Below are 23,238 nucleotides of genomic sequence, written 5' to 3' on the forward strand. Positions count from 1 at the left end.
TTCCAAAACTCTGGTCGCAACCCGATTTGGTCGTGATCCAAAGTAATTTCCCCCATAGGATTGTATGTAAATACAATTAATCCCTTCCGGACCGTATGAGCTGTATGTAAATATATATACGCTCGCTCCCACTCTCTCTCTCTCACTTGCTCGCTCACACTCTCTCTCTCTCTCACGCTCTCTCTCTCTCACTCACTGCTCACTGCACAGGGAATGCACAGGTAGAGACTGAACACGTGCGGAAATCATTGGTGCGTACGAACCGGAAGGGAAACTGCATTGTTCGTCACCCGAGTGTGTGGTCATGAACAGATGCAAAAGTTTGGCAAACTTTTTGGTCGTAACCTGATTTGTACGTGGTCCGAGACGTTCTAGAAATGAGGTTCCACTGTATATTTGTTCCTATGCACAGAACTATCTGAACTTTATTGCCAAAATTCAAAATAGGAAGTTGGACAGAAAGACTTATTTATATAAGACCTACTTATATATATATATATATCATCTGAAATACTGGTTGTATTGATTACCATAAAAATCACAAATGCAGTGTGTTATTAGTAAACCATAAAATATTTACATACATGAAATACACATGCAGTAAAACAAAGTAGTTTAAATTCAAATAATGATGATTATTTATATTATTTACAACATGAATAAATCAATAGAGATAAATCACCAACACCATAATTGAAATATGGCCATTACATAATGCAAGAAAACTCCAGCCATTTGTAATACTGGAGAAAGTATACCACTAGGGTAGTGATCAGCATTTGTGAGCAATTTGGTTTTTTTTTTTAATGAATCTTTAAAGTTAAATCATATGCATTGATTGTCAGTCCGTCAGTCAGTCATTATCCAATACGCTATATCCTAACACAGGGTCACGGGGGTGTGCTGGAGCCAATCCCAGCCAACACAGGGTGCAAGGCAGGGACAAATCCCGGGCAGGGTGCCAGCCCACTGCAGGGCACACACACACCAAGCACACACTAGGGACAATTTAGGATCACCAGTGCACCCAACCTGCATGTCTTTGGACTGTGGGAGGAAACCGGAGAACCCAGAGGAAACCCACGCAGACATGGGGAGAACATGCAAACTCCACGCAGGGAGGACCCGGGAAGCGAACCCAGGTCTCCTTACTGCGAGGCAGCAGTGCTACCACTACTCCTCCGTGCCGCCTGCATTGATTGGTAAGCACAAACAAATTGATTCAGTGGAGCTCAATGGGACTAGTGCTAAAGCTCATTAGTGTCCTGCATGAGGTTATCATCGTCTTCAATTTCGCTGCCACTTCCTGTTGGTGAATCTGTAAAGAGCATGCACAAGGACTGCATGATTCATGAGTCTCAACTCATTTGATTCGCGAACAATTCACTACCTGAGAATCCGTGTAACAGTTCTCATTCATCTGAATCATGAACAAGTCAGTACCCAAGAATCAGTCTAACAATTTTCATTCATTTGAGTCGTGACCAAATCATTATAAGTTGCACAATTCTCATTCACTTCTGTAATGTAACATTTTATTTTATTTTTTTTATTGAATTTATTTAAAGCATGTAACATTCCATACAATCAAGTCAAACTTAACAAAACTAAATTCAATTCAACCCCCACACATGTGAAAGAGAGAAAGGCCAACAGACAGAGTAAAACTTGTGAGAGTAATGTAGATGGAAAGGAGTCTTTCTCCCCAATATAAGTGCTTAGTCTAAAATATCATTGATTAGATCCTGCCATATTTTAAAAATGTTTTGAACATTTCCTCTAAGAGAGAATTTCATTTTTTCCAATTTCATATAGTATATAACATCAATTACCCACTGACTTAACAGAAGTGGGTTAGAATTCTTCCAGTTGAGCAAGATAAGTCTATGTGTCATTAGTGAAATAAAGGCAATTACGGTTTGTTTGTCCTCCTCCACTTTAAGTCCAAAGACATTATTTATATACAAATCTCTAAATGATATAATCCCATACGTTTTCCAAACATTAAAAACTGTAAGTTTGAGAGGGTGGAAAAAGGTGGTTATCATGTAGTGGTGCCAAAGATTAAATATTCTCTTACTTGAAGTTCTTCCCACATTGGTTCCATATTCTGAGTGAATGAAGAACAATTGGGTTTTTAGTATAATGACGATACCTTGTATTTACTGCTGTATAAAAGCAAGGAATATAAAGAGGTACTGCAAGATTTCTTTTCTATTGCAGAACAAGCTAGTGTGTGTTCAACTGTTTGTGTAATTTTCCAGGTTCTTATAGCTTGCGTGTTTGCCACCCAATAATAAAATTGAAAACTAGGTAAAGCCATGCTGCCTTCTGATTTAGGTTGTTGTAGGGTCGCCCTTTGAATGCGTGGATATTTCGAATCCCAAATAAATTAAGTTATGATTGATGGGATGTTTTGAAATAGAAACAGAAGTTTAGGGAGGATATTCATCTTGATAGTGTTAATTCACCCTGCTAAAGTAAGATGGAGGGTAGACCATCTATGCGTGATTTGTTTAATTTTGTCCATGCAGACAGCAAAATTTTTATTTTAATTATGCATCTTAAATGTGTTACTTTGTGCTTTGTGTGCAGAAACTGGGCAATGGCCTATAAATTATCATGTCAGATATGTAATGAATTATGTATTTATATATAATTAATCTTATATATTTATAGATAATGAATTAAATATAAATTAACAAGCAATAATATTAATTATATATTTATATACACACATACATACATATATATGAAACTAATATATGTATTATGAAATTATATATTTGTGATGCAATCAGAAGGGGTTTCCCCGTAACAACAGTATAAGGTATCCCTAAAAATAAATCAAAATAATTGATATGCATAAATAGGTGGTTTGAAAGAATCAATTGAGTAAGTTGAATCGAAATGCCCATCATTACTCTGGGGTGTTCGTGGTTGGTTGTAGCAAAAAAAAAAAACGCCAGAGCATAAGACTGATTACCTAAGCCCACTAGCAACCCACGCACTCCTAGGCATTCAACACAATCATAAGTACCTGCTGGTCAAGGTAAAAAGATTAGATTATTTGTCATTGAATCCCAAGGCTCTCATTATCTCTGCCATTACTTCCCATAGGCAGGAGTTGTAGTAAGGTAATCTAGTAGTACCATCAGCTGCCTCAGCTGGATAATGAGAAGAGAAACAGAATAGTGGAGGATCAGTAACTGCTAATAATAGTAGCAACACATTTATTTTGAGCAAATGACTAACAGTTAAATGCAGAAAATGAACAGCTAATAAGCAGCCCTGCTCAGGATATGGTAGATTAAAGCAGTGAGTCTTCAGTCTGGATTTAAATGCTGAGACCATGGGGGCATCACTTACACAAACAAGCATATCATTGCGCAGGTTTGAGTTGTTATCTAAAGGTTCAGCCTCCCACAGTAATGTTATTTGTTATTGTAACTCTTAGAAGACCAGTACTTTGAGATTGTAATATACAGTGGTATATATACATTGTTACATTAATTTTAGTAGATATGGTGTAATCCATTTAAAGTTCTATATGTAAGGAGAAGGGTTTTAAAATTAGTCCTAAACTTAACTGGAAGCTAATTTAAAGAACAAACAGGGTATGGCAGACTGTATGTGGTCATAACTTCCACTTCTAATAATAATCCTTGCCAGCAGCATTTTGAGATACACCAAGTGTACCTGAAAGCTACACATAGAACAATATGAGCAGAATGTCAATATTGCATTGCAGAAGTCAATTCTAATAGAAATTAATTTGTGAAGTAGCTTATCTCTATCCTGCATACTAACAAATGTCTAGATTTTTCTATGTATTTTTAGCTGGAAAAAGTGGGTTTTAGAGATTAGATGTTAGGTGTTTTAATTTGTGTGGTAAAAATAGGCTGCTTTCTAGGGTAATGCCTATATTAGTAAAACAAATGTTTTTTTGTCTACTGAGTTCAATAATAGAATGACCTTGTTGCTATCTGTATCTTTTACAACAATAAATAACATTTGTTTTTTTCTGCATTCATACAAGTAACTTGTTGAAATAATTAATTAAGAGCACAACAGGAATGCTATTACCTGTATGTTAACGTGATGTAAACTCTAGGAATTGTATTGTTTTGTAAGAGTGCTGATGCGAAGGTTAAAGTTGTTAAGTTTAGCTTTGGTGGGGCAAATTTTGAGCAGATACAGCAAAAAGAGGATAGACTGGGATAAGCTTTTAACAATAAAATCCCTGAAGCCTACGAAAAAACTCCCAGGCCACCATAAATTCATTCGCACCTTTCCATTAGCATCTTTTGTGTTGCAAATGTTGCAATCAACATGAGCAGCAAGCAGCCTGCTATCCCATCCCCCCAATGACGCAGCTCAAGTTGCAAAGAATATTCTCAGAGTTCAAGTGTGTTTATCTCTGTGTGAAGTGCCTGGAATTGTAGTGGGCAAATAATATATCGTCATTTGGAATACATACATTTCATGTGTGTTCCGTGTCTACAACAATCTATGCAAATGTACTATGACAGGAAATGTGAGGCAGGAATTGTTGAACATATAGCTAAAACAGAAAGGTTTTTCATGTTTTAGTAATAATTGACAAAATGTAGACATGAAGTGTATAATGTGTGAAGACTGAAGTCTAAATATCAAAAAAACACTTTCACAAAATGTACAAGTATAACAAAACAAGTGCGCTTTTATTCAAGAATATAACCGAAGAAAAAGAAGTTGGCTTATGGTATAAGGTAGATATGTACGCTTGGTTGGTGCAGCGGTAACAACCCAGGTCTTCCAATTACTATTTTGAGTAGTGAGCTGCTATTTTTAGTACTATAATATAATAAAAACATATATTAGAGTTGAATCTGTAACAGCCGGTGTAAATTTATGGCACTTGTGAAAGTCAGCGTTTTTCTTTTTTTGTTTTATTCTCTGTCACATTCATGACCCCCGATCTGACTTGTGCTAGTTTTCAAATAAAGACATGGTATAAAAAACTTATTTTGTTATACCACCTCTTTATTTGAAAACTGTCAGATCTTGTGCGTGAATGAGCCTGGGACTGGAAAAACTGTTGACATGGGTGTGAGTGGTGTACGTGACTGGGAATAACTGTGGATGTGAGTGGTGGTTTGAAACGATGGAACTGGAAATTCTCTGATATGGAGGGATAAAAGCTGACACACAAGTGCTGGTGAATCATGCCTTCTTGGTATTTTGTTGTAAGTTGAATTTTTTTTTTACTCAGTTTTATACTTGAGTGTTCCTGCTCACGCTGAATTACTATGCACCTTCTGGTCCATGATGTCAAAGCCGCTTTGACAAAAAAACTTAGACATAGGTATATATCACATTTGGAATAATTCATTTTATGACTTGTATAGTACATTTCAGAAAACATTGTGGCACTGACGCAACATTACATTCACTCACATACCTTCATGCAGTTGTAGTCAGTGACTGAGTTTTTTTTTTTTTTTTCCCCCCGATCTTGCCCAGTGTCCACATTTTGGTGCATGGTGGTGTTTCTGTTGCTTGGAACTGACCTCTCTATATTACTCTTTACTCTGCATGTCCTGGAGTACAACAGAAACACCACCACACAACTGTTGTTACAGTTCTGCCTTTGTCCAGAAACAGTGTCATAAGCTTTATGACCTTAGTCTTGTAAAGTCTTTCTCCTGTGGGGTGACTGGGATCTTTAACTGAATAAGATCAAACACAGTTGTGTAGGATGCGACAGGAGCTTTCACCTGCAGCTGAAGTCACTTCAGTACACATGTAGTTTGTCAGCATGCCCATGTCGATCAAACACAGGAAGCTCTGCAGTTTACTTATGACTTTACGCTGTAGGAAGATACTTAAATAAATCAAGGTAAATAACATTCGATCTGACTTTTATATAAATAACATATAAATGTTTTTATGTGAAGACCATAACAAAACATAATCACAAACTGGGCTTTCCACGATACCTTGGCGAGCTCTGTAAGCCGTGCTTTTCATTACGTTTTGCGTTTCTTACGGGGAGGCTTCTGTTCTCTTGCTCCGATGTAGAATACTCATCCTCATCTGAGTTCACCTCTGTTATAGCACGTTTTTATTTGAAAACTAACAGTGTCAGATCAAGGCGAGTTTGAACACGACTGAGAGAATAAAACTGACTTAAAAAAAAAACGCTAACCTTTACAAGTACCATACATTTACACCGGCTGTTACAGACTCACAACAAATGTATGTTTTTATAGTATAATAGTAATAATACGAGAAGCTAACTACACAAAACATTTATTTTGTGACACGGCAAGGCTCGAACCCATGACCTGTTGATTATGAGTCAGTAGTTCTTACCTCTGTACTACCAAAGCAGTCTAACAACGAAGTACACTAACCCGATTTCTTTTTCTTTGGTTATAGTCTTGAATAAGAGCACACTTGTTTTGTTATACTTGTACATTTTGTGAAAATGCTTATTTGATATTTGGACTTCAGTCTTCACATATTATACACTTCATCTCAAAATTTTGTCGTTAGTACTAAAACATGAAAACAGTTTGTCTTTTATGTATGTGTTTAAAATTTCTGTCTTGCTACATTTACATAGATCTTTGTAGACACGAAACACACATGAAATGCATTTGTTCCAAATAATGATATATTATTTACACTATACAGCTCCAAGTACCTCACTCCCAGATAAACAAAGCTTGAGCTGGGAGAGCTTTTTGCCGTTTCTGCAGCAGTGGGAGGATGGGATAGTAGACTGCTTGCACTATCGACACATTTACAAGACAAAATGTTGACAGAGGTGCAAACGGATTTAAGGTGGGCCGGGTTTACGAGTTTTTTCATAGGCTTTGGTGATTCTAGTGTTAAGGAATTTAGCAGAACACGGCAAGTACAAGTGTTTTTCTGAACAGTCAACATGGGTTTAGAAGAGCGAGGTCATGTTTTACTAACATGCTAGAATTCTATAAGGAAGCAATAAAAAGATAGGATCAAAGTAGAGTATATGATATTGTTTATTTATCTTGACTTTTAGAAAGCACTTAATAAGGTGCCACATGAGAGGTTGGGCATCAAACTAAAAGAAGTGGGAGTTTAGGGTGATGTTTGTAGATGGGTACAGAATTGGCTCAGACACAGGAAGCAAAGGGTTATGGTTTGAGGAACCTTATCAGAATTGGCTGATGTTAAGAGTGGTGTTCCACAGAGGTCAAAGCTAGGGCTGTTGATATTTGTTTTATATATATATATATATATATATATATATAAATGATTCGGAATAGGAATATAAGTAGCCAGCTGGTTAAGTTTGCAGATGATACCAAGATAGGTGGATTTTAAATCATTACAGAAGGTCTTGGACAGCATACAGGCTTGGGCAGATTTGTGGCAGATGAAATTTAATGTCAGTAAATGTAAGGTATTACACATAGGAAGTAAAAATGTTAGGTTTGAATGTACAATGGGAGGTCTGAAAATCGAGAGGACACCTTACCAACTTCCTGACAGTGTTCAGAAGCCATTAATAATGCAAACAGAATGATAGGTTATATAGCATGATGTATGGAGTACAAGTCCAAGGAGGTTATGCTTAATCTTTATAATGCACTGGTGAGGCCTTATCTGGAGTACTGTGTGCAGTTTTGGTCGCCAGGCTACAAAAAGGATATAAAAGCACTAGAAAAGGTCTAGAGAAGAGCAGCTAGGCTCATTCCAGGGCTACAGGGGATGAATTATAAAGAAAAATTAAAAGAGCAGAACCTTTTCAGTTTAACCAAAAAAAGATTAAAAGGTAACATGATTGAAGTGTTTAAAATTTTGAAGGGAATTAGTACAGTGGATCAAGACTGTTATTTTAAAATGAGTTCATGAAGAACACGGTCATACAGCTTGTTACGGGTAAATTTCTCACAGACATTAGGAAGTTTTTCTTTACACAGAGAACGATAGACACTTGGAATAATCTACCAAGTAGCATGGTAGACAGTAAGACTTTCAAAACTAGACTTGATGTTTTTTTAGAAGAATTAAGTTGATAGGACTGGCGAGCTTTGTTGGGCTGAATGACCTGTTCTCATCTAGATTGTTCTAATAAGTGAACTAACCTATATACTTTAATTTCCGATATGTTATTTGCAGGCCAGTTTGAAATTAAAAAATGGTCCAAATGATGTTGTTTTCAGCATCACCACTCAGTATCAAGGTACATGTCGATGTGAAGGCACGATATACCTTTGGAATTGGGATGATAAAGTCATCATTTCTGACATTGATGGGACCATCACAAAGTAAGTAATATAAAACTTTGGGAATCATTTAAAAGTGCTGAAATATTTTTATCTGGAGTTGGAGAATAATTTGATCTTCTTGTCACAGTGGGCACTGTAAAGGACAATAACTTTGTATAGTTACTGATTACTAGAAATTATACTTTTCCAGGTCAGATGCCCTTGGACAGATTCTCCCTCAACTTGGCAAAGACTGGACTCATCAAGGCATTGCTAAACTTTATCATTCAGTGCATGAGTAAGTAAAGCAGAGTCATGGCTTTTCTTCAAATGCTGCCATTTGCTTTTTACAATTTTGTACATAAATTAGATATTATATGTTTTAATTCTATTCCTATGAGCCTGTCTGTATGAATGTGTGCCAGTGTTTATTAATTATAGTGTGACTAATTTACATTAATTTGTATTTTTAAATTAAATAGAAGCAATGAGTTTCATATTCTGTAGTCAGATATGCTAGGAATGTAACAGAATTGTTGACAAGAACAGATTATTCAGTCTAACACAGTCTTATTAACTTATGTTCACTTAATATGTGTAAAAATATGTCAATAGCAATGTGCTACTTTCTGCTACCTTACTGGTAATATGTTCCAGTTATCTATAGTTCTGTACATAAAACATACATTCTAAACGTTGTACAATATTTACTCTTAAAAGACGTCAGTTCTGTCCTGTGTGCTTGTTGAAGAATGTATTTAGAAGAAAAAGATAATCTAACTTGTTCTCTTAATAATATTAAACAAACACTTAAGTAATGTCTCCCCTTAACCCTTGTTAACTCTTTCAGTCTTTCCTCATAGTTCATAATGTTACAAGCCTAGAATAAGTCTAAGGCCTTTTTAATGATTCTTTCTATTGCGCTGCGAAACTCTTCTTGTATTACACCAAAATTGTGGATGGTATCCCAGATATGGTCAGACAAATGCAGTATATTCTTCTGTGACGTTTATTTAACAGAAAAAGCTATTCTGAACAGGTGACAGTACTACTACTACTGCTGGATAACCCAACATCCTGTTAGTTTTTAATAAATTTTGGTTGGGGATTATGATACGTTCAGTAGAACTCTAAAAATTCAAACAGTTACAATGTACTGATTAATGTTTTTTACCTGAACACTAATGCAGTAGGGTTAATTGTATAAATTGTTAAAGTTTATCTCATGTATCTCAGATTTATGAATATATAAATACTATTAACACTTTTGAATTTAAGCTAAATTAGCTTCAGTGTATCACTGTAAAATATGTTATGAACAAGAAACAATTTCCTAGTCAGAAAAGTAATTTGCTATACCCCATAGAAATTTTCTACTAAAATATGTCTGGGCAAAATTCTAAATCATATAATTGAGCACACAGTTTTTTATTGTCTAGACCTTTGTGAACTGGTATTAATAGTACTTTTGTCTTCTATCATTTAGGAATGGATACAAATTCTTATACTGTTCTGCCCGTGCAATTGGGATGTCAGGAATGACCAGAGGTTACCTACATTGGGTTAATGACAAAGGAACAATTCTTCCTCGTGGTCCTCTTATGTTGTCTCCAAGTAGCCTGTTTTCTGCTTTTCACAGGTATGAACATACAGAAACTTTTCCGGTTGATCTACCAAAGATAAAGGTCTATGAAGCTGTGAGACAGCAGTGCCAATCACTGCTCCAACTTATTGAACTTCTAAAACACTTGAAGTAATAATTATAGCTTGCATAAAGCATTACTATAAAATATTAATAAATGATCAATATACATACATTAATTGCATTGTCAATACAATATAATTTAGATGACATGTATTGTGAAAATTTTCAGAGTTTTACTTAACTACCTCATAATGTGTATTTTACTTTGCAATGATTCTCAAATTCACAAACACAGAGGAAAGAAACATCAGCAAATTTAATATGGAGAAAGATGCTTTTTTTGCTTGAATTGCTGCTTTCCAGATTTCTAGCCCTAGGCATGACACACTACCCCCAAATTAGAAGTGCACTATGTTGCCCAGCATCTGTAACAGCAATTTAGCATTTAAACTTTTTGTGTTAGATATTTTAGAATAAAATCTTTTACTAATTTATTTTTGATAGGTTTCAAAATAAGCCATATTGGATTGTTGTGTAAACAAATCAACACATCGAAAGTTGTGTAAACAATGTCACTTGTAGTTATAGTTTGAATAAAGAAAATTCAATGGACACTGACAGGTTGCACATATTTTAAGTCTAGTTATAAGGTGTAATATAGCAGTCGAGCCTTGTGTAAGATGCTATATTATCCAGTGTAAACAACTCTTCATATAAGTTTATTTGCCAATTATGTGGAATTTGTATAGCTTTAAATACAGTATTTGCATGAAGATAAGGTATCTGTTGACAGCATCAGGCTATTTTTACCAAACAAGACAACAATCAGAATGTCTCAGACTGTTTCAAAATTTTATTTACCATCAGGGAGGTGATTGAGAAGAAACCTGAAAAGTTTAAGATTGAATGCTTGACCGATATTAAGAATTTATTCTATCAAAATAAACAACCATTCTATGCTGCATTTGGAAATCGTCCCAATGTAAGTTTTTTTTTCTTATTTACTGTTAAGCACATATTGTTTCATTTCTGTGCATCTACTAGTGTGTTATTTCACTTTGTAGTAAGGAGAATACGAAGTACCAACAAAATTAAACAGAAAAGCACTCACTTCACAGAATACGTTTCCCTATCTGTCAAATCAGGCAACATTCATCCTGTCATATACAAGAACAAACTCTCTTTTTCTCTATCTCCCAAGGTATCAGTTATTGCTCTGTCATCCTCCCTTCAGTGAGTCTTTGAGCAGCTTTCTGCCTTCCCTTAGCATAGGCAAGGATAGCTCTATAAGTAACTCTATAGAGTGACCAGGTCAAAGTGCCTTCTGATGGTTCCTATTATCCTTGAGCTCCTGAACCTTGACCTTCAATTTAAAGGCCATGCCTCCAAAACATATTCATGAATATCTTTAACCTGTTTGGGAAATGAGGATTCTAGCTTTTTCAAGTGGGTGTGATGCCTGGGTTGTCCTCAGCTGCCATACTGTTATTGAACCTGGGTCATTATTATCCGTAGACCTAGAGTGGTGCAAAAGCGTTCAATGCTTTTATTCTCTAAACAGTCTTCAATCAATAAAGTGCAGTGTAGTTCTCAATTAAAGTAAATTAAATCAGTGCATTTGTGGAGGTTAAAATCCCAATAAATAAAAAATCTATAAACAGGATCTTCCCGTAAAAGAAAGTCATGAGAGTTTCTACATCTCCTACTGCTCACCCTTTCAGGTCTCCTCAACAGTAGAAGGTGCCCTTCCGACAAGTATGGTATACCTCTGGGTGGCTTGTATCCCTATCACCATTCCCTGGTGTCAGCAAGGACCCCACAGTCCCTGCTCCCTTCTCCCACCACCATCCCTTGTTATGTATCCTCTACACAACACCAGCTACCACAATCCTGACTTTCATTCTTTTCGCTCATGATTTCACCTATGGCTCTTTCTTTCTCTTTTCTCCCATCTCCTTATCACTCTCCTCAGGTTCTTTTATACAATGTGGATGTACATTCCTGAGGCCACTTGGCTTCACTACCATGTGCACCTACACCCACCTACCCCCAACAAGCACACTGTTTTTAACTAAAAATATCACTCAGCCACAGGTCACCCCTAAATGTGCTTTTCCACAGTGGGGTCCCCCTGCTGCTATCTCTTTAATTGGACAAGATTATTAATCCTCTTTGCCACAGAAGTTTGCCTCAAGAGCATCTGTAACACTTGGTTGAGCTTACCACTCTAGCATCCTCTTGTCTTTCCACACTGGCATGCAGAGGTCTGTTTTTACTGCTAGTCAAATGGAACATCTCTCATTATAACATCCTTTTTTTAACACCAGGACGTGTATGCATATAAACAAGTTGGAGTCCCTGTCTGCAGAATTTTCACAGTGAATCCAAAAGGTGAATTAATACAAGAACAAACAAAGGGAAACAAATCATCGTAAGTGTTTCTCTTTAATTATGATTTTATTGTTTGTCTTATTTCACTTGCTGCTGAATGAAAACATGTAACTGGACAATTATGGTACTTGTTACATTTTTTTGGACTAAATCTTACTGTTCTGCCCTCATCAAAAGTACTTTAGAGAACCACTGTCTCATTTTTTGTCAAAAGTGTTCTCATATGCAACAACATTTAATGTTCTACATTTAAAATCACTTCCAAAATACACTGTATGGCAAAAAGTATGTGGATACCTGACAATCACATCTATATTAGCTTGTTTGACATCCCATTCCAAAATCATGGGCATTAATATAGACTTGGCACCCGGGGAGCGCCAACCATGGTGACTATCCACTCTTCCTTTGAGCTTTCCACAAGATTTTGGAGTGTGTCTATGGGAATTTATGTCCATTCAGCCAAAAGAGTATTTCTGAGGTCAGATACTGTTGTTGGATGAGAAGACCTGACTCACAATTGGCATTCATCCCATAGGTGTTCAAGTGATTAATTTCTGCAGAGAACACATTCCCACTGCTCTAGAGTCCAATTATGGTGTGCTTTACACCACCCCAGCCGGTGCTTGACAGTTCACATAGTGATCTTAGGCTTGTGTGCAGTTACTTGGCCATGGAATCACATTTCATGAAGCTTCCGACACACAGTTCTTGTGCTGATGTTGGTTCCAGAGAGAGTTTGGAACTCTGTTGTGAGTAATGCAAAATAGGATAGAGTATTATTACACACTTTGAGCCTCAGCACTTGACTTGGTCTACCACTACCACTTGGTGTCTGAGAAGTTGTTGCTCCTAGATACTTTCAGTTCACAATAATAGCACTCACAATTGACTGGGGTAGATCTTGGAGGGCAGAGGTTTCACATTGTGGCTAAAAATGGTACCCTGTGAGAGTTTCGCTTTTAAAAGTCAATGAGCTTTTCAGTATGACCCATTCAAGGGAGAGGGAGAGAGAGAGTAAGAGAGAAAAGTAGGAGTTGGTAGTTATGATGTACTTCATCATGGCAGTGGGAGACAAAAAGGGCACTAACAGTAGCGGTGATATCCCCTGTCTCAACACTAGATGGTCATTAGGCAGAAAATCCAAGGAAATAAAGGGTAAAATCTATGTTATGCCTCTTTACAAAAGGACCTAGGTGCACAAGATGTAGGATGATCAACATCCTGCAACCTGTTCGGTGGGAGAACATGGTCCATGAGTAGAAAGTAAGCAAGAACTGAAGCAGCCTAAGGGTATGGGAATCTCCTTTTTAAAACTTTACATTAATTAGAGCATGAAAACGTATACACCAAAAAAGAGGAAAATGTGCACAAAACCTGGCATACACAAATTTCTATCCAGTTTGCCCTTAATAAATCACAGTCATGTGAGTATTATTATTAAATGTGTGTATGTGAACAAGCCTCGAATCCTGCCTGGGTGTCACACTTAAACAACTGTATATGGACTGTGGTAATGATCCTTGTACATATTCAGTCCTGATGCTGCAGACATTCATTGGCTGGTAGAGCAGCCTCCCATCTAACATATCCAAACATCACCACCTGCATTTGAGTAAAGAAGTCCTATGCTGCAGAATCCTGGATTGGATTGAAAGGGAAACGAGCAATCCCCTCCATGAGGTCAACAGGGGTTTAAGATCTGTGTAGGCGGGCCCACAGATGCAGCAGGGTTTTCATTCTGTCTGGTAATTTGTGCTTTTCTGCTTTCGTATTTATTCCTCCATGTTTAGTTAATATTTGATGATAATCTTTATATTTTGGCCTCCGTGATGTTTTTGGGAAGTGGAGGATTTTCACCTTCCAATCGTGCTATTAAAAAGATAATAAATTCTACTTATTTATGAGATATCAACCACAATTTTCCTATTTATGATTAATATTTTAACATTAATTATTCCCTTTATATGATATATCACTATTTTAATTGTGTATTTTACAGGTACAGCAGGCTGAGTGAGCTGGTTGAACATGTTTTTCCGCTGCTAAACAAAGAACAGAGTTCTGCTTTCAGTTTTCCTGAATTTAGCTCCTTCTGTTACTGGAGGGAACCAGTTCCAGAAATCGACATGGATGATCTGGTTTAAATATCATTTTACTGTCAGTATTTGCAATTGTGTGCACAATATTCTAGCGTCAGTACAAACGGAAGGGTCAATGCGTCTTGAACAATTAAGGACATAAGAAGCATTTATCAAATAATAATGATTTTATTAAATGTGTTGTTAATGCTCTGCTTGCATTTTCCAGTGCTCTTCTTGGGATACCAGATCACGATCTTACTTTTTGTTCCATTCAGATTTATTGCATTTGTATTCAAAAACTATGGCATTCCCTGCGCTGCTAATGCCCCATAGTGTTATCAAGAGATTATCTTAAATTTATCACACAGTGAATGTTTTTCCTTCCCTGGCTGTGTTTATTAGAAGAAGCCAAATCTCTGATATTTAGTTCATCTTCTTTCCCAATTAGTAAGTACCAAAAGAAATACATAACTAAAAACCTTAAAGAAGGTTAAAATGTTTACAAAAGACTTAGTAGTCTTAGTATTTACTGGAATACAATTTTTGTCTTTGACATTTTTATAGTCCATTTTCTTGTTTGCACTTTATATTTTTATATCAATTATAAGTTAAAATTTAGGCAAATAAACAGTATATGCAGTCATCTTTGCAGGGGCTGGAATGAATTATCACAACAGACAGAAGGAAATTTTAAGGATGTATTAAACATCCGTTTAATGTAGGCATTTTAAAAACACACCATTTTACTTCTACAAGTCTGAGCTCCTCCACATATCAATAAATCGTAAGCATACAACAAACTCAATCTGTCCCAGAATATGATGAATCTGCTGACATTTTGTTTGAAGCCATGGTTAGTGTGCTGAGTTTATGTGAGTTTTATTCACATGGATCAGTGCATGGGCTACATATGTTGAACGCAGGCAGTATTTATGGAAGAAGTTATGGTTTTCCTGGGCCACCCACGATCCTACTGCTTAACTAATCACAAAGCGGTAAAGTTCATTTTGATGTACCACCCCTTCTAATTAGTTGCTTATTGAACAACTCTGATGTTCTGATATGTTGCAAAATGTAATGTAAAGAATTCTAAAGATTAATACGGACAATCGAAGGCCTCGATCTATCTGACAAAAGCATAACTGATACTCAGTGTGTTTAACGCAAGCTAGTTATTTTTAATCTTAGATTATTTGGCCTACAAGTGGGTAGCCTTATAGGAGAACAACGAAATGAAATTATTTTAAAAAGTAAATACCCACAGTATAGTGTCTTGTACACATTTTTTACTGTTATACAGAATACCACATGTACATGTTTTGCTCCACAAAGCAAATGTTAATGTCATCCCCAAATTACTTTCTCTTCCCCAGTTCTTGTAGAATTCATTTATCAAAATGCTTTCTTGAGAAAGACATTTACTCTATCTGATTCTGCTTCTAATTAGGAAAATGTGATCTAGCAGTCCTGTTGCCAGATCTTTAGAAGGATAAACCACGTTAAAGCACAATACAATAATTGTGTGTTATGGAAATTTGTAACTACTTGTAAATGTCTTCAGTATATCATGAACTAGCTAGTTTATGCAGCACTGTACGTTCATCTGCCAGTGAAGTATTTTATGTCATTCAGTTCGACAATGTTACAGCGAAGTGTAATGAAGTCATTCTTTCTATGAAAGTTATATACTTGTGCCTTGAAAGCACACTAATCTTATTTTTTGAACTTTAATATATGTAGGAGATAAATATGTTGTTCAGACTACTGTTATACCTCTTTGGAGTATTGGTTTTGACTGAAAATGTGCTGTTTTCAGTAAGTGTTAAAAACTTTTTTCAGTGCTTCATTCACACTTATAATTTCTTGATCTCTTTTTGTTGAATGATATCAAAGAATCTGCTAGTTTGATATTTACAAAAACTATATATACCATGTTGAAATGTTAAAATAATTATGTTTGGATAAAAGTGAATTAAACACAATTATGTGTATCTAGTCTGTGTGGTATTTCCTATTTGTTGTTGGGTTTTTTTAGTAATTGTATGTCACAGGAGACTGATGGATCCACTTCCTTCTTCTTTACCATTGGATTCAGTTGCAGTGGGATTCCTAAGCACATCTGGTATTGCAGACTGTAGCTGTCCATCATCTACTTTGGTTAGAACCATCTGTATTACACTCCTATATTGGCCTCCTTGGGACACTTGCAAATCAGCCTGTAGTTTGTCTTCACCTGCTTCCAATATGGCGTCAGCCTTGTACACAATTTGTAAAACTGCTGTCACTATACTGATTCACTGGTAAGTTTTGCAGTTACCTTACTTATATCCCAACTTGTTTAAAAGACTCCCTAATCTACAAGACATTGATATTAGATTTTCATGTACTGATAGTCATGCCAAAACTATCACCCTTGGCTGTAAAAGACCCCAGTGTGTGTTGGAGATCACAGTCTTATGAGGCCAAGAGGACAGCATCATCCATAAATAGGAGCGGTGTAACCCCTTGGCTCCCAGACTAAATACTGTCCATATCTCAGGTATATAATGATGTCTTCTCCATTTTAATCCTGAGCAGAAGTCAAGATGCCCCCTTACCAGAGTTCTAACACTATATATACTGCATTATTCTCAATTTACAGTCTGTAACCCACACTCTTGCAGTGTCTTCTACAAGATAAAATGAGGAGATACACAGTCATAAGTTATGTCCGAAACGTGCATATAGCATTGGTCAAACACCTGGTCTGTTGTTCTATAGCCACAAGGTAATCTGCAGTGCTCCTTATTGATCTGAAATTAGACTATAGAGGTGAGACTCCACCCTGGTACCTAGTATGGGCTTTCCTTGAAAGGTGGAGTTGATGATTGTTTGATAAGTAGAACACACTCTTCATCCCCCTTTTTAAAAGTGATGAGCACTGTCCAAGTCTTCCAGTCTCAAAGCAGTGGTTCCTGACTACATAGTAGATTGTGAAATCACCTGTGAAGCTGTATGCAAATCAAAAGTTACTTGTTTTACTTATCACTACCCAAGAGTCCACCTCCAGTGCCAAGGACTAGTAGGCCCAGAGCTGTACCACACATGCCTGTCACCCATCTGCCATTGCACCCAACCTTATCTTTTATCTTCTAACCCTGGTGAATGTACATATTGACCCTGACCCTGACCCTATGACCCTGGTGGAGCCATATTTGTTCTTTGGGCATAGGCTGACCAGACTATGTCCACACTCTCAGTCCTGGCTCCAGCGGTGGTCCTCCCTTCTCGGAGTTCACTTTCTGTTAAATGTGGCTGTCAAAGATGAGACGTAATTTTAACTCAATGATGATCAAACTGGAGCATTTGCTTTCTTAAATGTGACAGTGAATACAATTAATACAGTAGAAATGCATTTCCCTTACGAATTAAAAGAAACCCCATGATTTACAGACAATGCAAACATACAGTAAAGTAAATTGGAGTAAATTCCTCACTGTCACTAAAAAGGAAATATAAAGCACAATCAAACTTACGGCCTGTTCCAGACACAAAGCAGCTACTGATTTTGATGTGAAGGAAAACATTGGTTTGGCCTCTGCAGCGCAGAATTTACACATTCCGGTGTTGTGGACACAGACTCACCTCATCCAACTGTCACACGACTGACATGATAAGGTCATATGTGTGCCCCCCTATGGCCAATACACATTTGGTGAATTCCACACAGTCGATCATCATGACTTTATGTGATTTGTGGCCGGCCAGACACCTCCAAATGGAACAGTGTACAGTTAAGGGCCTGCAACCATTTCAGGAGAGGATGAAATCTCCTTTCTGTTTTAAGTCACCTCTTATGCTTTGTTAAATTAGAGTTTTTGGTTATAACGAAGACAGTTAACCAACAAGATGACATTGGTGGTGGGTCTCAATGCATTTGTGCTGGTAGGCCAAGCTATGTAGGACTGTGTCTTAGGCCCCAAGGTAACAGTCATCTATGCAACTTCAAGTCCACCTACTTCAATTAAGGATCACCATGGGACCTGAAAACACTCAAGCAATACTGGACACAAGACAGAGAGCACATGTGTATAAGATTCTTCACAAGAATACAGTACAGTAGTGCTCTTTCAATATTCCAGAAAATGCGTTTAGAAATACGAAAAGTCCACAGGCAGACTTTTCCCTCTCTCTGTCAGCTTCAGCAGTTCCCAGAGGTAATCCTTGTTCAGTTGTTCACATTTTTGGTCTTTTTGCCATTCCCTTATTTGTTGTATTCCCTGATGTTTCATGGGTAGATGTAGACGTCACTACCGCAGCCCTTACTAGACACAAGTACGTGTTTTCCTTCATGTACGAGTGTGTCTTGATTCATAGCTTTGCTTGACTAAATAGGACAACCAAGACAGACTGTGAAAACTCCCACTTTTTGTAGCATTCCCTGTTTACAGCCCTTCAAGCCTCGTTTAATTGCTTCAGTTGCTTTCAGATTTTCTCCTTACATTGTGTTTTTTGCACATAATATATTATTGTCGCTCTCCTTACTGGTTTGTTTTTTTTTCTCAGATGTGCTAATTTTTGAAGGCAGGTGCAAATTTCTAGCCTTCATAAGGCTGGTTTAGTGAAGCAAGCACTCCCATGAGCACCTCAGTAGGCGGCATACTGGTTCCACTGTATTTTCTAAGAGTGTTTAGAGTTCTGCAAGAGCCAGATGCCATCCATACTTCAATTTCTATTTGATAACCATATTTCACTCAGTCACTTCTTTACGCTTTAGCTGAGAGACTAAATCATAATATTATTTGGTGGGAAAGAAAATCTGAAATGGCCAGCAAGACTATTTTATTTTCAATTTGATTACAGTATATGGTATGTATTTTCTACAAGAGGCATTACTACTGAGGTTCATTTTTCATAGGCTAGCCCACTTCAGTTGGAGTCCTTTACTAAAAGCATAACACATAATCAATGTTTATAATTAAGAGTTTAGATACGTCAGTAAAATGTAAAAAGCTTAAAACTTGAGATTTGAATTAAAGTCAAAATTCACACAAGTCTTTCTTTCAAAGTCGTAAATAGGTATACCAAATTTTGCAAATTTCTGTGAAATGATATGACTTGTTGTTGGTCTCGTTAAAAAATCTGAACTTTTAAAACTCAAGTTGATTAATTGGATTTACCTAAAATCTAATCAGCTCTTAAAACAAATGAGTACCAGCGAGTAACGAGTTGGCTTAAGAATCTTTTAGGTGCTGCAGTGGGCTGGCGCCCTGCCCGGGGTTTGTTTCCTGCCTTGTGCCCTGTGTTGGCTGGGATTGGCTCCAGCAGACCCCCGTGACCCTGTAGTTAGGATATAGCAGGTTGGATAATGAATGGATGGATCTTTTAGGTGTAACAGTTAATACGTTTCTTTCATTTATTGTTGGTTATGGTTTCTTTTATCCTGTAGCATTTGTTTCTGAGATTGTTTGTGTTTTGAAGCAAATTAGAAAACTTGTTTATTTATGTGATGTAGCTTAATGTATCATGTGACCGCTGTCGCCACATCAATTACGTCATGGGATGTTATGCTATAAATATTGCAGTGGTCACATAATTCTTTATCCCTTCGATTAATAACTCCTTGTTCATGAATTCTAGCATAGTTAGTTTCAACTGCCGTTATGCCCTAGCCATTGTTTTTGGTTCTGGTCTCCTTTTTACTTTCTCGTATATGAAGTATAGGGAAAGTATTGTAATTGTCCAAAGATTCGATGTCGAGATTTTGATGAATCTTGGCATTTTAGATCTCTCTGAGTTTGAAAATACCATTTTTGGAATTATGTCTGTGTGTGTGTAAACATGATAATTTGAATATGCTTTCACTTAGGTCAACCAAATTTTGCATATTACTAGGTACAAAATGTAGGTTTGTATCAACTTTTGGGCTATTTCTGCTAACCAGAAGTGGTAGTTTACCTTTTATTCATGCAGCTGCAGAGTCTGATATATTCAACTTTACTTTTATAATAATTGTTCAATATATAATTAATTTGATTTGATGTGTTGTTGGTGGTTCTTTGATGTACATAATATAAAAATACAATATTATCCTGCAGTGTACTCCTCAAATATCCATCCCAAATATCATATCTGAGTATATGTGAATGTCTAGGGGAGACCACTCCCAATTTTTTGATTTTGTCCACTGATTCTCATTTTGTCCTCAAGTTTTGGTTGCCTTCCCATTTGTCTTCTTCTGGCTTCAATCTTCTTCCGTCTGACTACAGTTCTTGCCTCACGTAACCTTCTTCTGGTTATTTTTCTCAACACCAGCCTTTCATAACAGTTTGAATCGGTCCACTCCTTCTTTGCTTACACAGAATGTTTTACCACAGACATACAAGATGCTCAAAACATGGTTGCTGTTTTATTAATATTCTGCGTTTCATTTAAAGAAGAAGAAACTGTAGAATTTATAATGTTTTCTTGAAATTCATAATAATTTTAGTGCATCTTTACAGTAAATGTTATGCATGCATTCCTTAATGTGTGTCACCACTAAACAGCTAGCAACGGTTTCCTTTTTAAAATGGGAAGGAAGAGATTTTAATTTTTATGTTTGCATTTTAAATTACATTCTGTTAATTGTTTCATATCTTATGTGAAATAGTTCTTGAACATCACGTGAGCACATATTATGCTGGCCATAATTACAGGTGGTTTACACAAGATTTGAAGATTCCTGTCAAATCAATTACAAAACCGAGAAATCAGAGGAAATTGCACAGCTTTTATTGTGATATGTGAGCAACCAAAGGAGGTCACAGAAAGCAGGAAAGAAGGACAAAGGAGCACAGCCATTTTTGTTGGCTTCTGCGTTGTCTGTGTGATTTTTCAGTACATACAGTGGTGTGAAAAACTATTTGCCCCCTTCCTGATTTCTTATTTCTTTTGCATGTTTGTCACACAAAATGTTTCTGATCATCAAACACATGTAACCATTAGTCAAATATAACACAAGTAAACACAAAATGCTGTTTTTAAATGATGGTTTTTATTATTTAGGGAGAAAAAAAATCCAAACCTACATGGCCCTGTGTGAAAAAGTAATTGCCCCCTTGTTAAAAAATAACCTAACTGTGGTGTATCACACCTGAGTTCAATTTCCGTAGCCACCCCCAGGCCTGATTACTGCCACACCTATTTCAATCAAGAAATCACTTAAATAGGAGCTGCCTGACACAGAGAAGTAGACCAAAAGCACCTCAAAAGCTAGACATCATGCCAAGATCCAAAGAAATTCAGGAACAAATGAGAACAGAAGTAATTGAGATCTATCAGTCTGGTAAAGGTTATAAAGCCATTTCTAAAGCTTTGGGACTCCAGTGAACCACAGTGAGAGCCATTATCCACAAATGGCAAAAACATGGAACAGTGGTGAACCTTCCCAGGAGTGGCCGGCCGACCAAAATTACCCCAAGAGCGCAGAGATGACTCATCCGAGAGGTCACAAAAGACCCCAGGACAACGTCTAAAGAACTGCAGGCCTCACTTGCCTCAATTAAGGTCAGTGTTCACGACTCCACCATAAGAAAGAGACTGGGCAAAAACGGCCTGCATGGCAGATTTCCAAGACGCAAACCACTGTTAAGCAAAAAGAACATTAGGGCTCGTCTCAATTTTGCTAAGAAACATCTCAATGATTGCCAAGACTTTTGGGAAAATACCTTGTGGACTGATGAGACAAAAGTTGAACTTTTTGGAAGGCAAATGTCCCGTTACATCTGGCGTAAAAGGAACACAGCATTTCAGAAACAGAACATCATACCAACAGTAAAATATGGTGGTGGTAGTGTGATGGTCTGGGGTTGTTTTGCTGCTTCAGGACCTGGAAGGCTTGCTGTGATAGATGGAACCATGAATTCTACTGTCTACCAAAAAATCCTGAAGGAGAATGTCCGGCCATCTGTTCGTCAACTCAAGCTGAAGCGATCTTGGGTGCTGCAACAGGACAATGACCCAAAACCACCTCTGAATGGCTGAAGAAAAACAAAATGAAGACTTTGGAGTGGCCTAGTCAAAGTCCTGACCTGAATCCAATTGAGATGCTATGGCATGACCTTAAAAAGGCGGTTCATGCTAGAAAACCGTCAAATAAAGCTGAATTACAACAATTTTGCAAAGATGAGTGGGCCAAAATTCCTCCAGAGCGCTGTAAAAGACTCATTGCAAGTTATCGCAAACGCTTGATTGCAGTTATTGCTGCTAAGGGTGGCCCAACCAGTTATTAGGTTCAGGGGGCAATTGCTTTTTCACACAGGGCCATGTAGGATTGGATTTTTTTTTCTCCCTAAATAATAAAAACCATCATTTACAAACTGCATTTTGTGTTTACTTGTGTTATATTTGACTAATGGTTAAATGTGTTTGATGATCAGAAACATTTTGTGTGACAAACATGCAAAAGAATAAGAAATCAGGAAGGGGGCAAATAGTTTTTCACACCACTGTAGTTAAACGTTTCCATTGGAGCTCTGACTGAGCTGATACACCCTTATTGTGTACAGGAGCCAAGGTGAAGGAGGGGTTCCCCCGTGGAGTTCATGGTTCTGGTGTCGATACGCACCGACTAAGTCTTTCTTTTAACAAAATAGTCCTGTTACACCATGCTTGCACAGTTGGACATTTTTGAGGTTTTTAGCTTTGCGTATTGGACAGAGGACATGAGGCCAAAAAGAAGGACATGCCCTGACTTTGATGGACATCTGACAACCTTAGAGGTGAGCAGGATGGAAAGCTTAAGAATTTCAAAGCTAATGATCAAGAAATGAAAACACTGTTTTGAGGAGGATCCAATGAATAATCAAGGGACAATGCAAAAGGAAAAACCAGCCGAGCAAAACAATATTATCTGGGC

At 37.0% G+C, this 23,238-nt stretch overlaps 1 protein-coding gene across 1 annotated transcript in view; it reads left to right on the top strand.

The window, feature by feature from the left end:
* The window catches only part of lpin2 (lipin 2), a 93,994-nt gene extending 77,638 nt beyond the window's left edge, over nucleotides 1-16,356 (top strand). The window contains exons 15-20 of the mRNA XM_051928889.1: nucleotides 8,152-8,300; nucleotides 8,452-8,538; nucleotides 9,727-9,879; nucleotides 10,753-10,867; nucleotides 12,213-12,316; nucleotides 14,279-16,356. Coding sequence (XP_051784849.1) covers nucleotides 8,152-8,300; nucleotides 8,452-8,538; nucleotides 9,727-9,879; nucleotides 10,753-10,867; nucleotides 12,213-12,316; nucleotides 14,279-14,423 — 753 coding nt within the window. The 3' untranslated portion in view covers nucleotides 14,424-16,356. The remainder of the gene's footprint in view (nucleotides 1-8,151; nucleotides 8,301-8,451; nucleotides 8,539-9,726; nucleotides 9,880-10,752; nucleotides 10,868-12,212; nucleotides 12,317-14,278) is intronic.
* The last annotated feature ends 6,882 nt before the right edge of the window (nucleotides 16,357-23,238 follow it).

The sequence above is a fragment of the Erpetoichthys calabaricus genome, chromosome 6 (genome assembly GCF_900747795.2).
Source record: "Erpetoichthys calabaricus chromosome 6, fErpCal1.3, whole genome shotgun sequence".
NCBI lineage: Eukaryota > Metazoa > Chordata > Cladistia > Polypteriformes > Polypteridae > Erpetoichthys > Erpetoichthys calabaricus.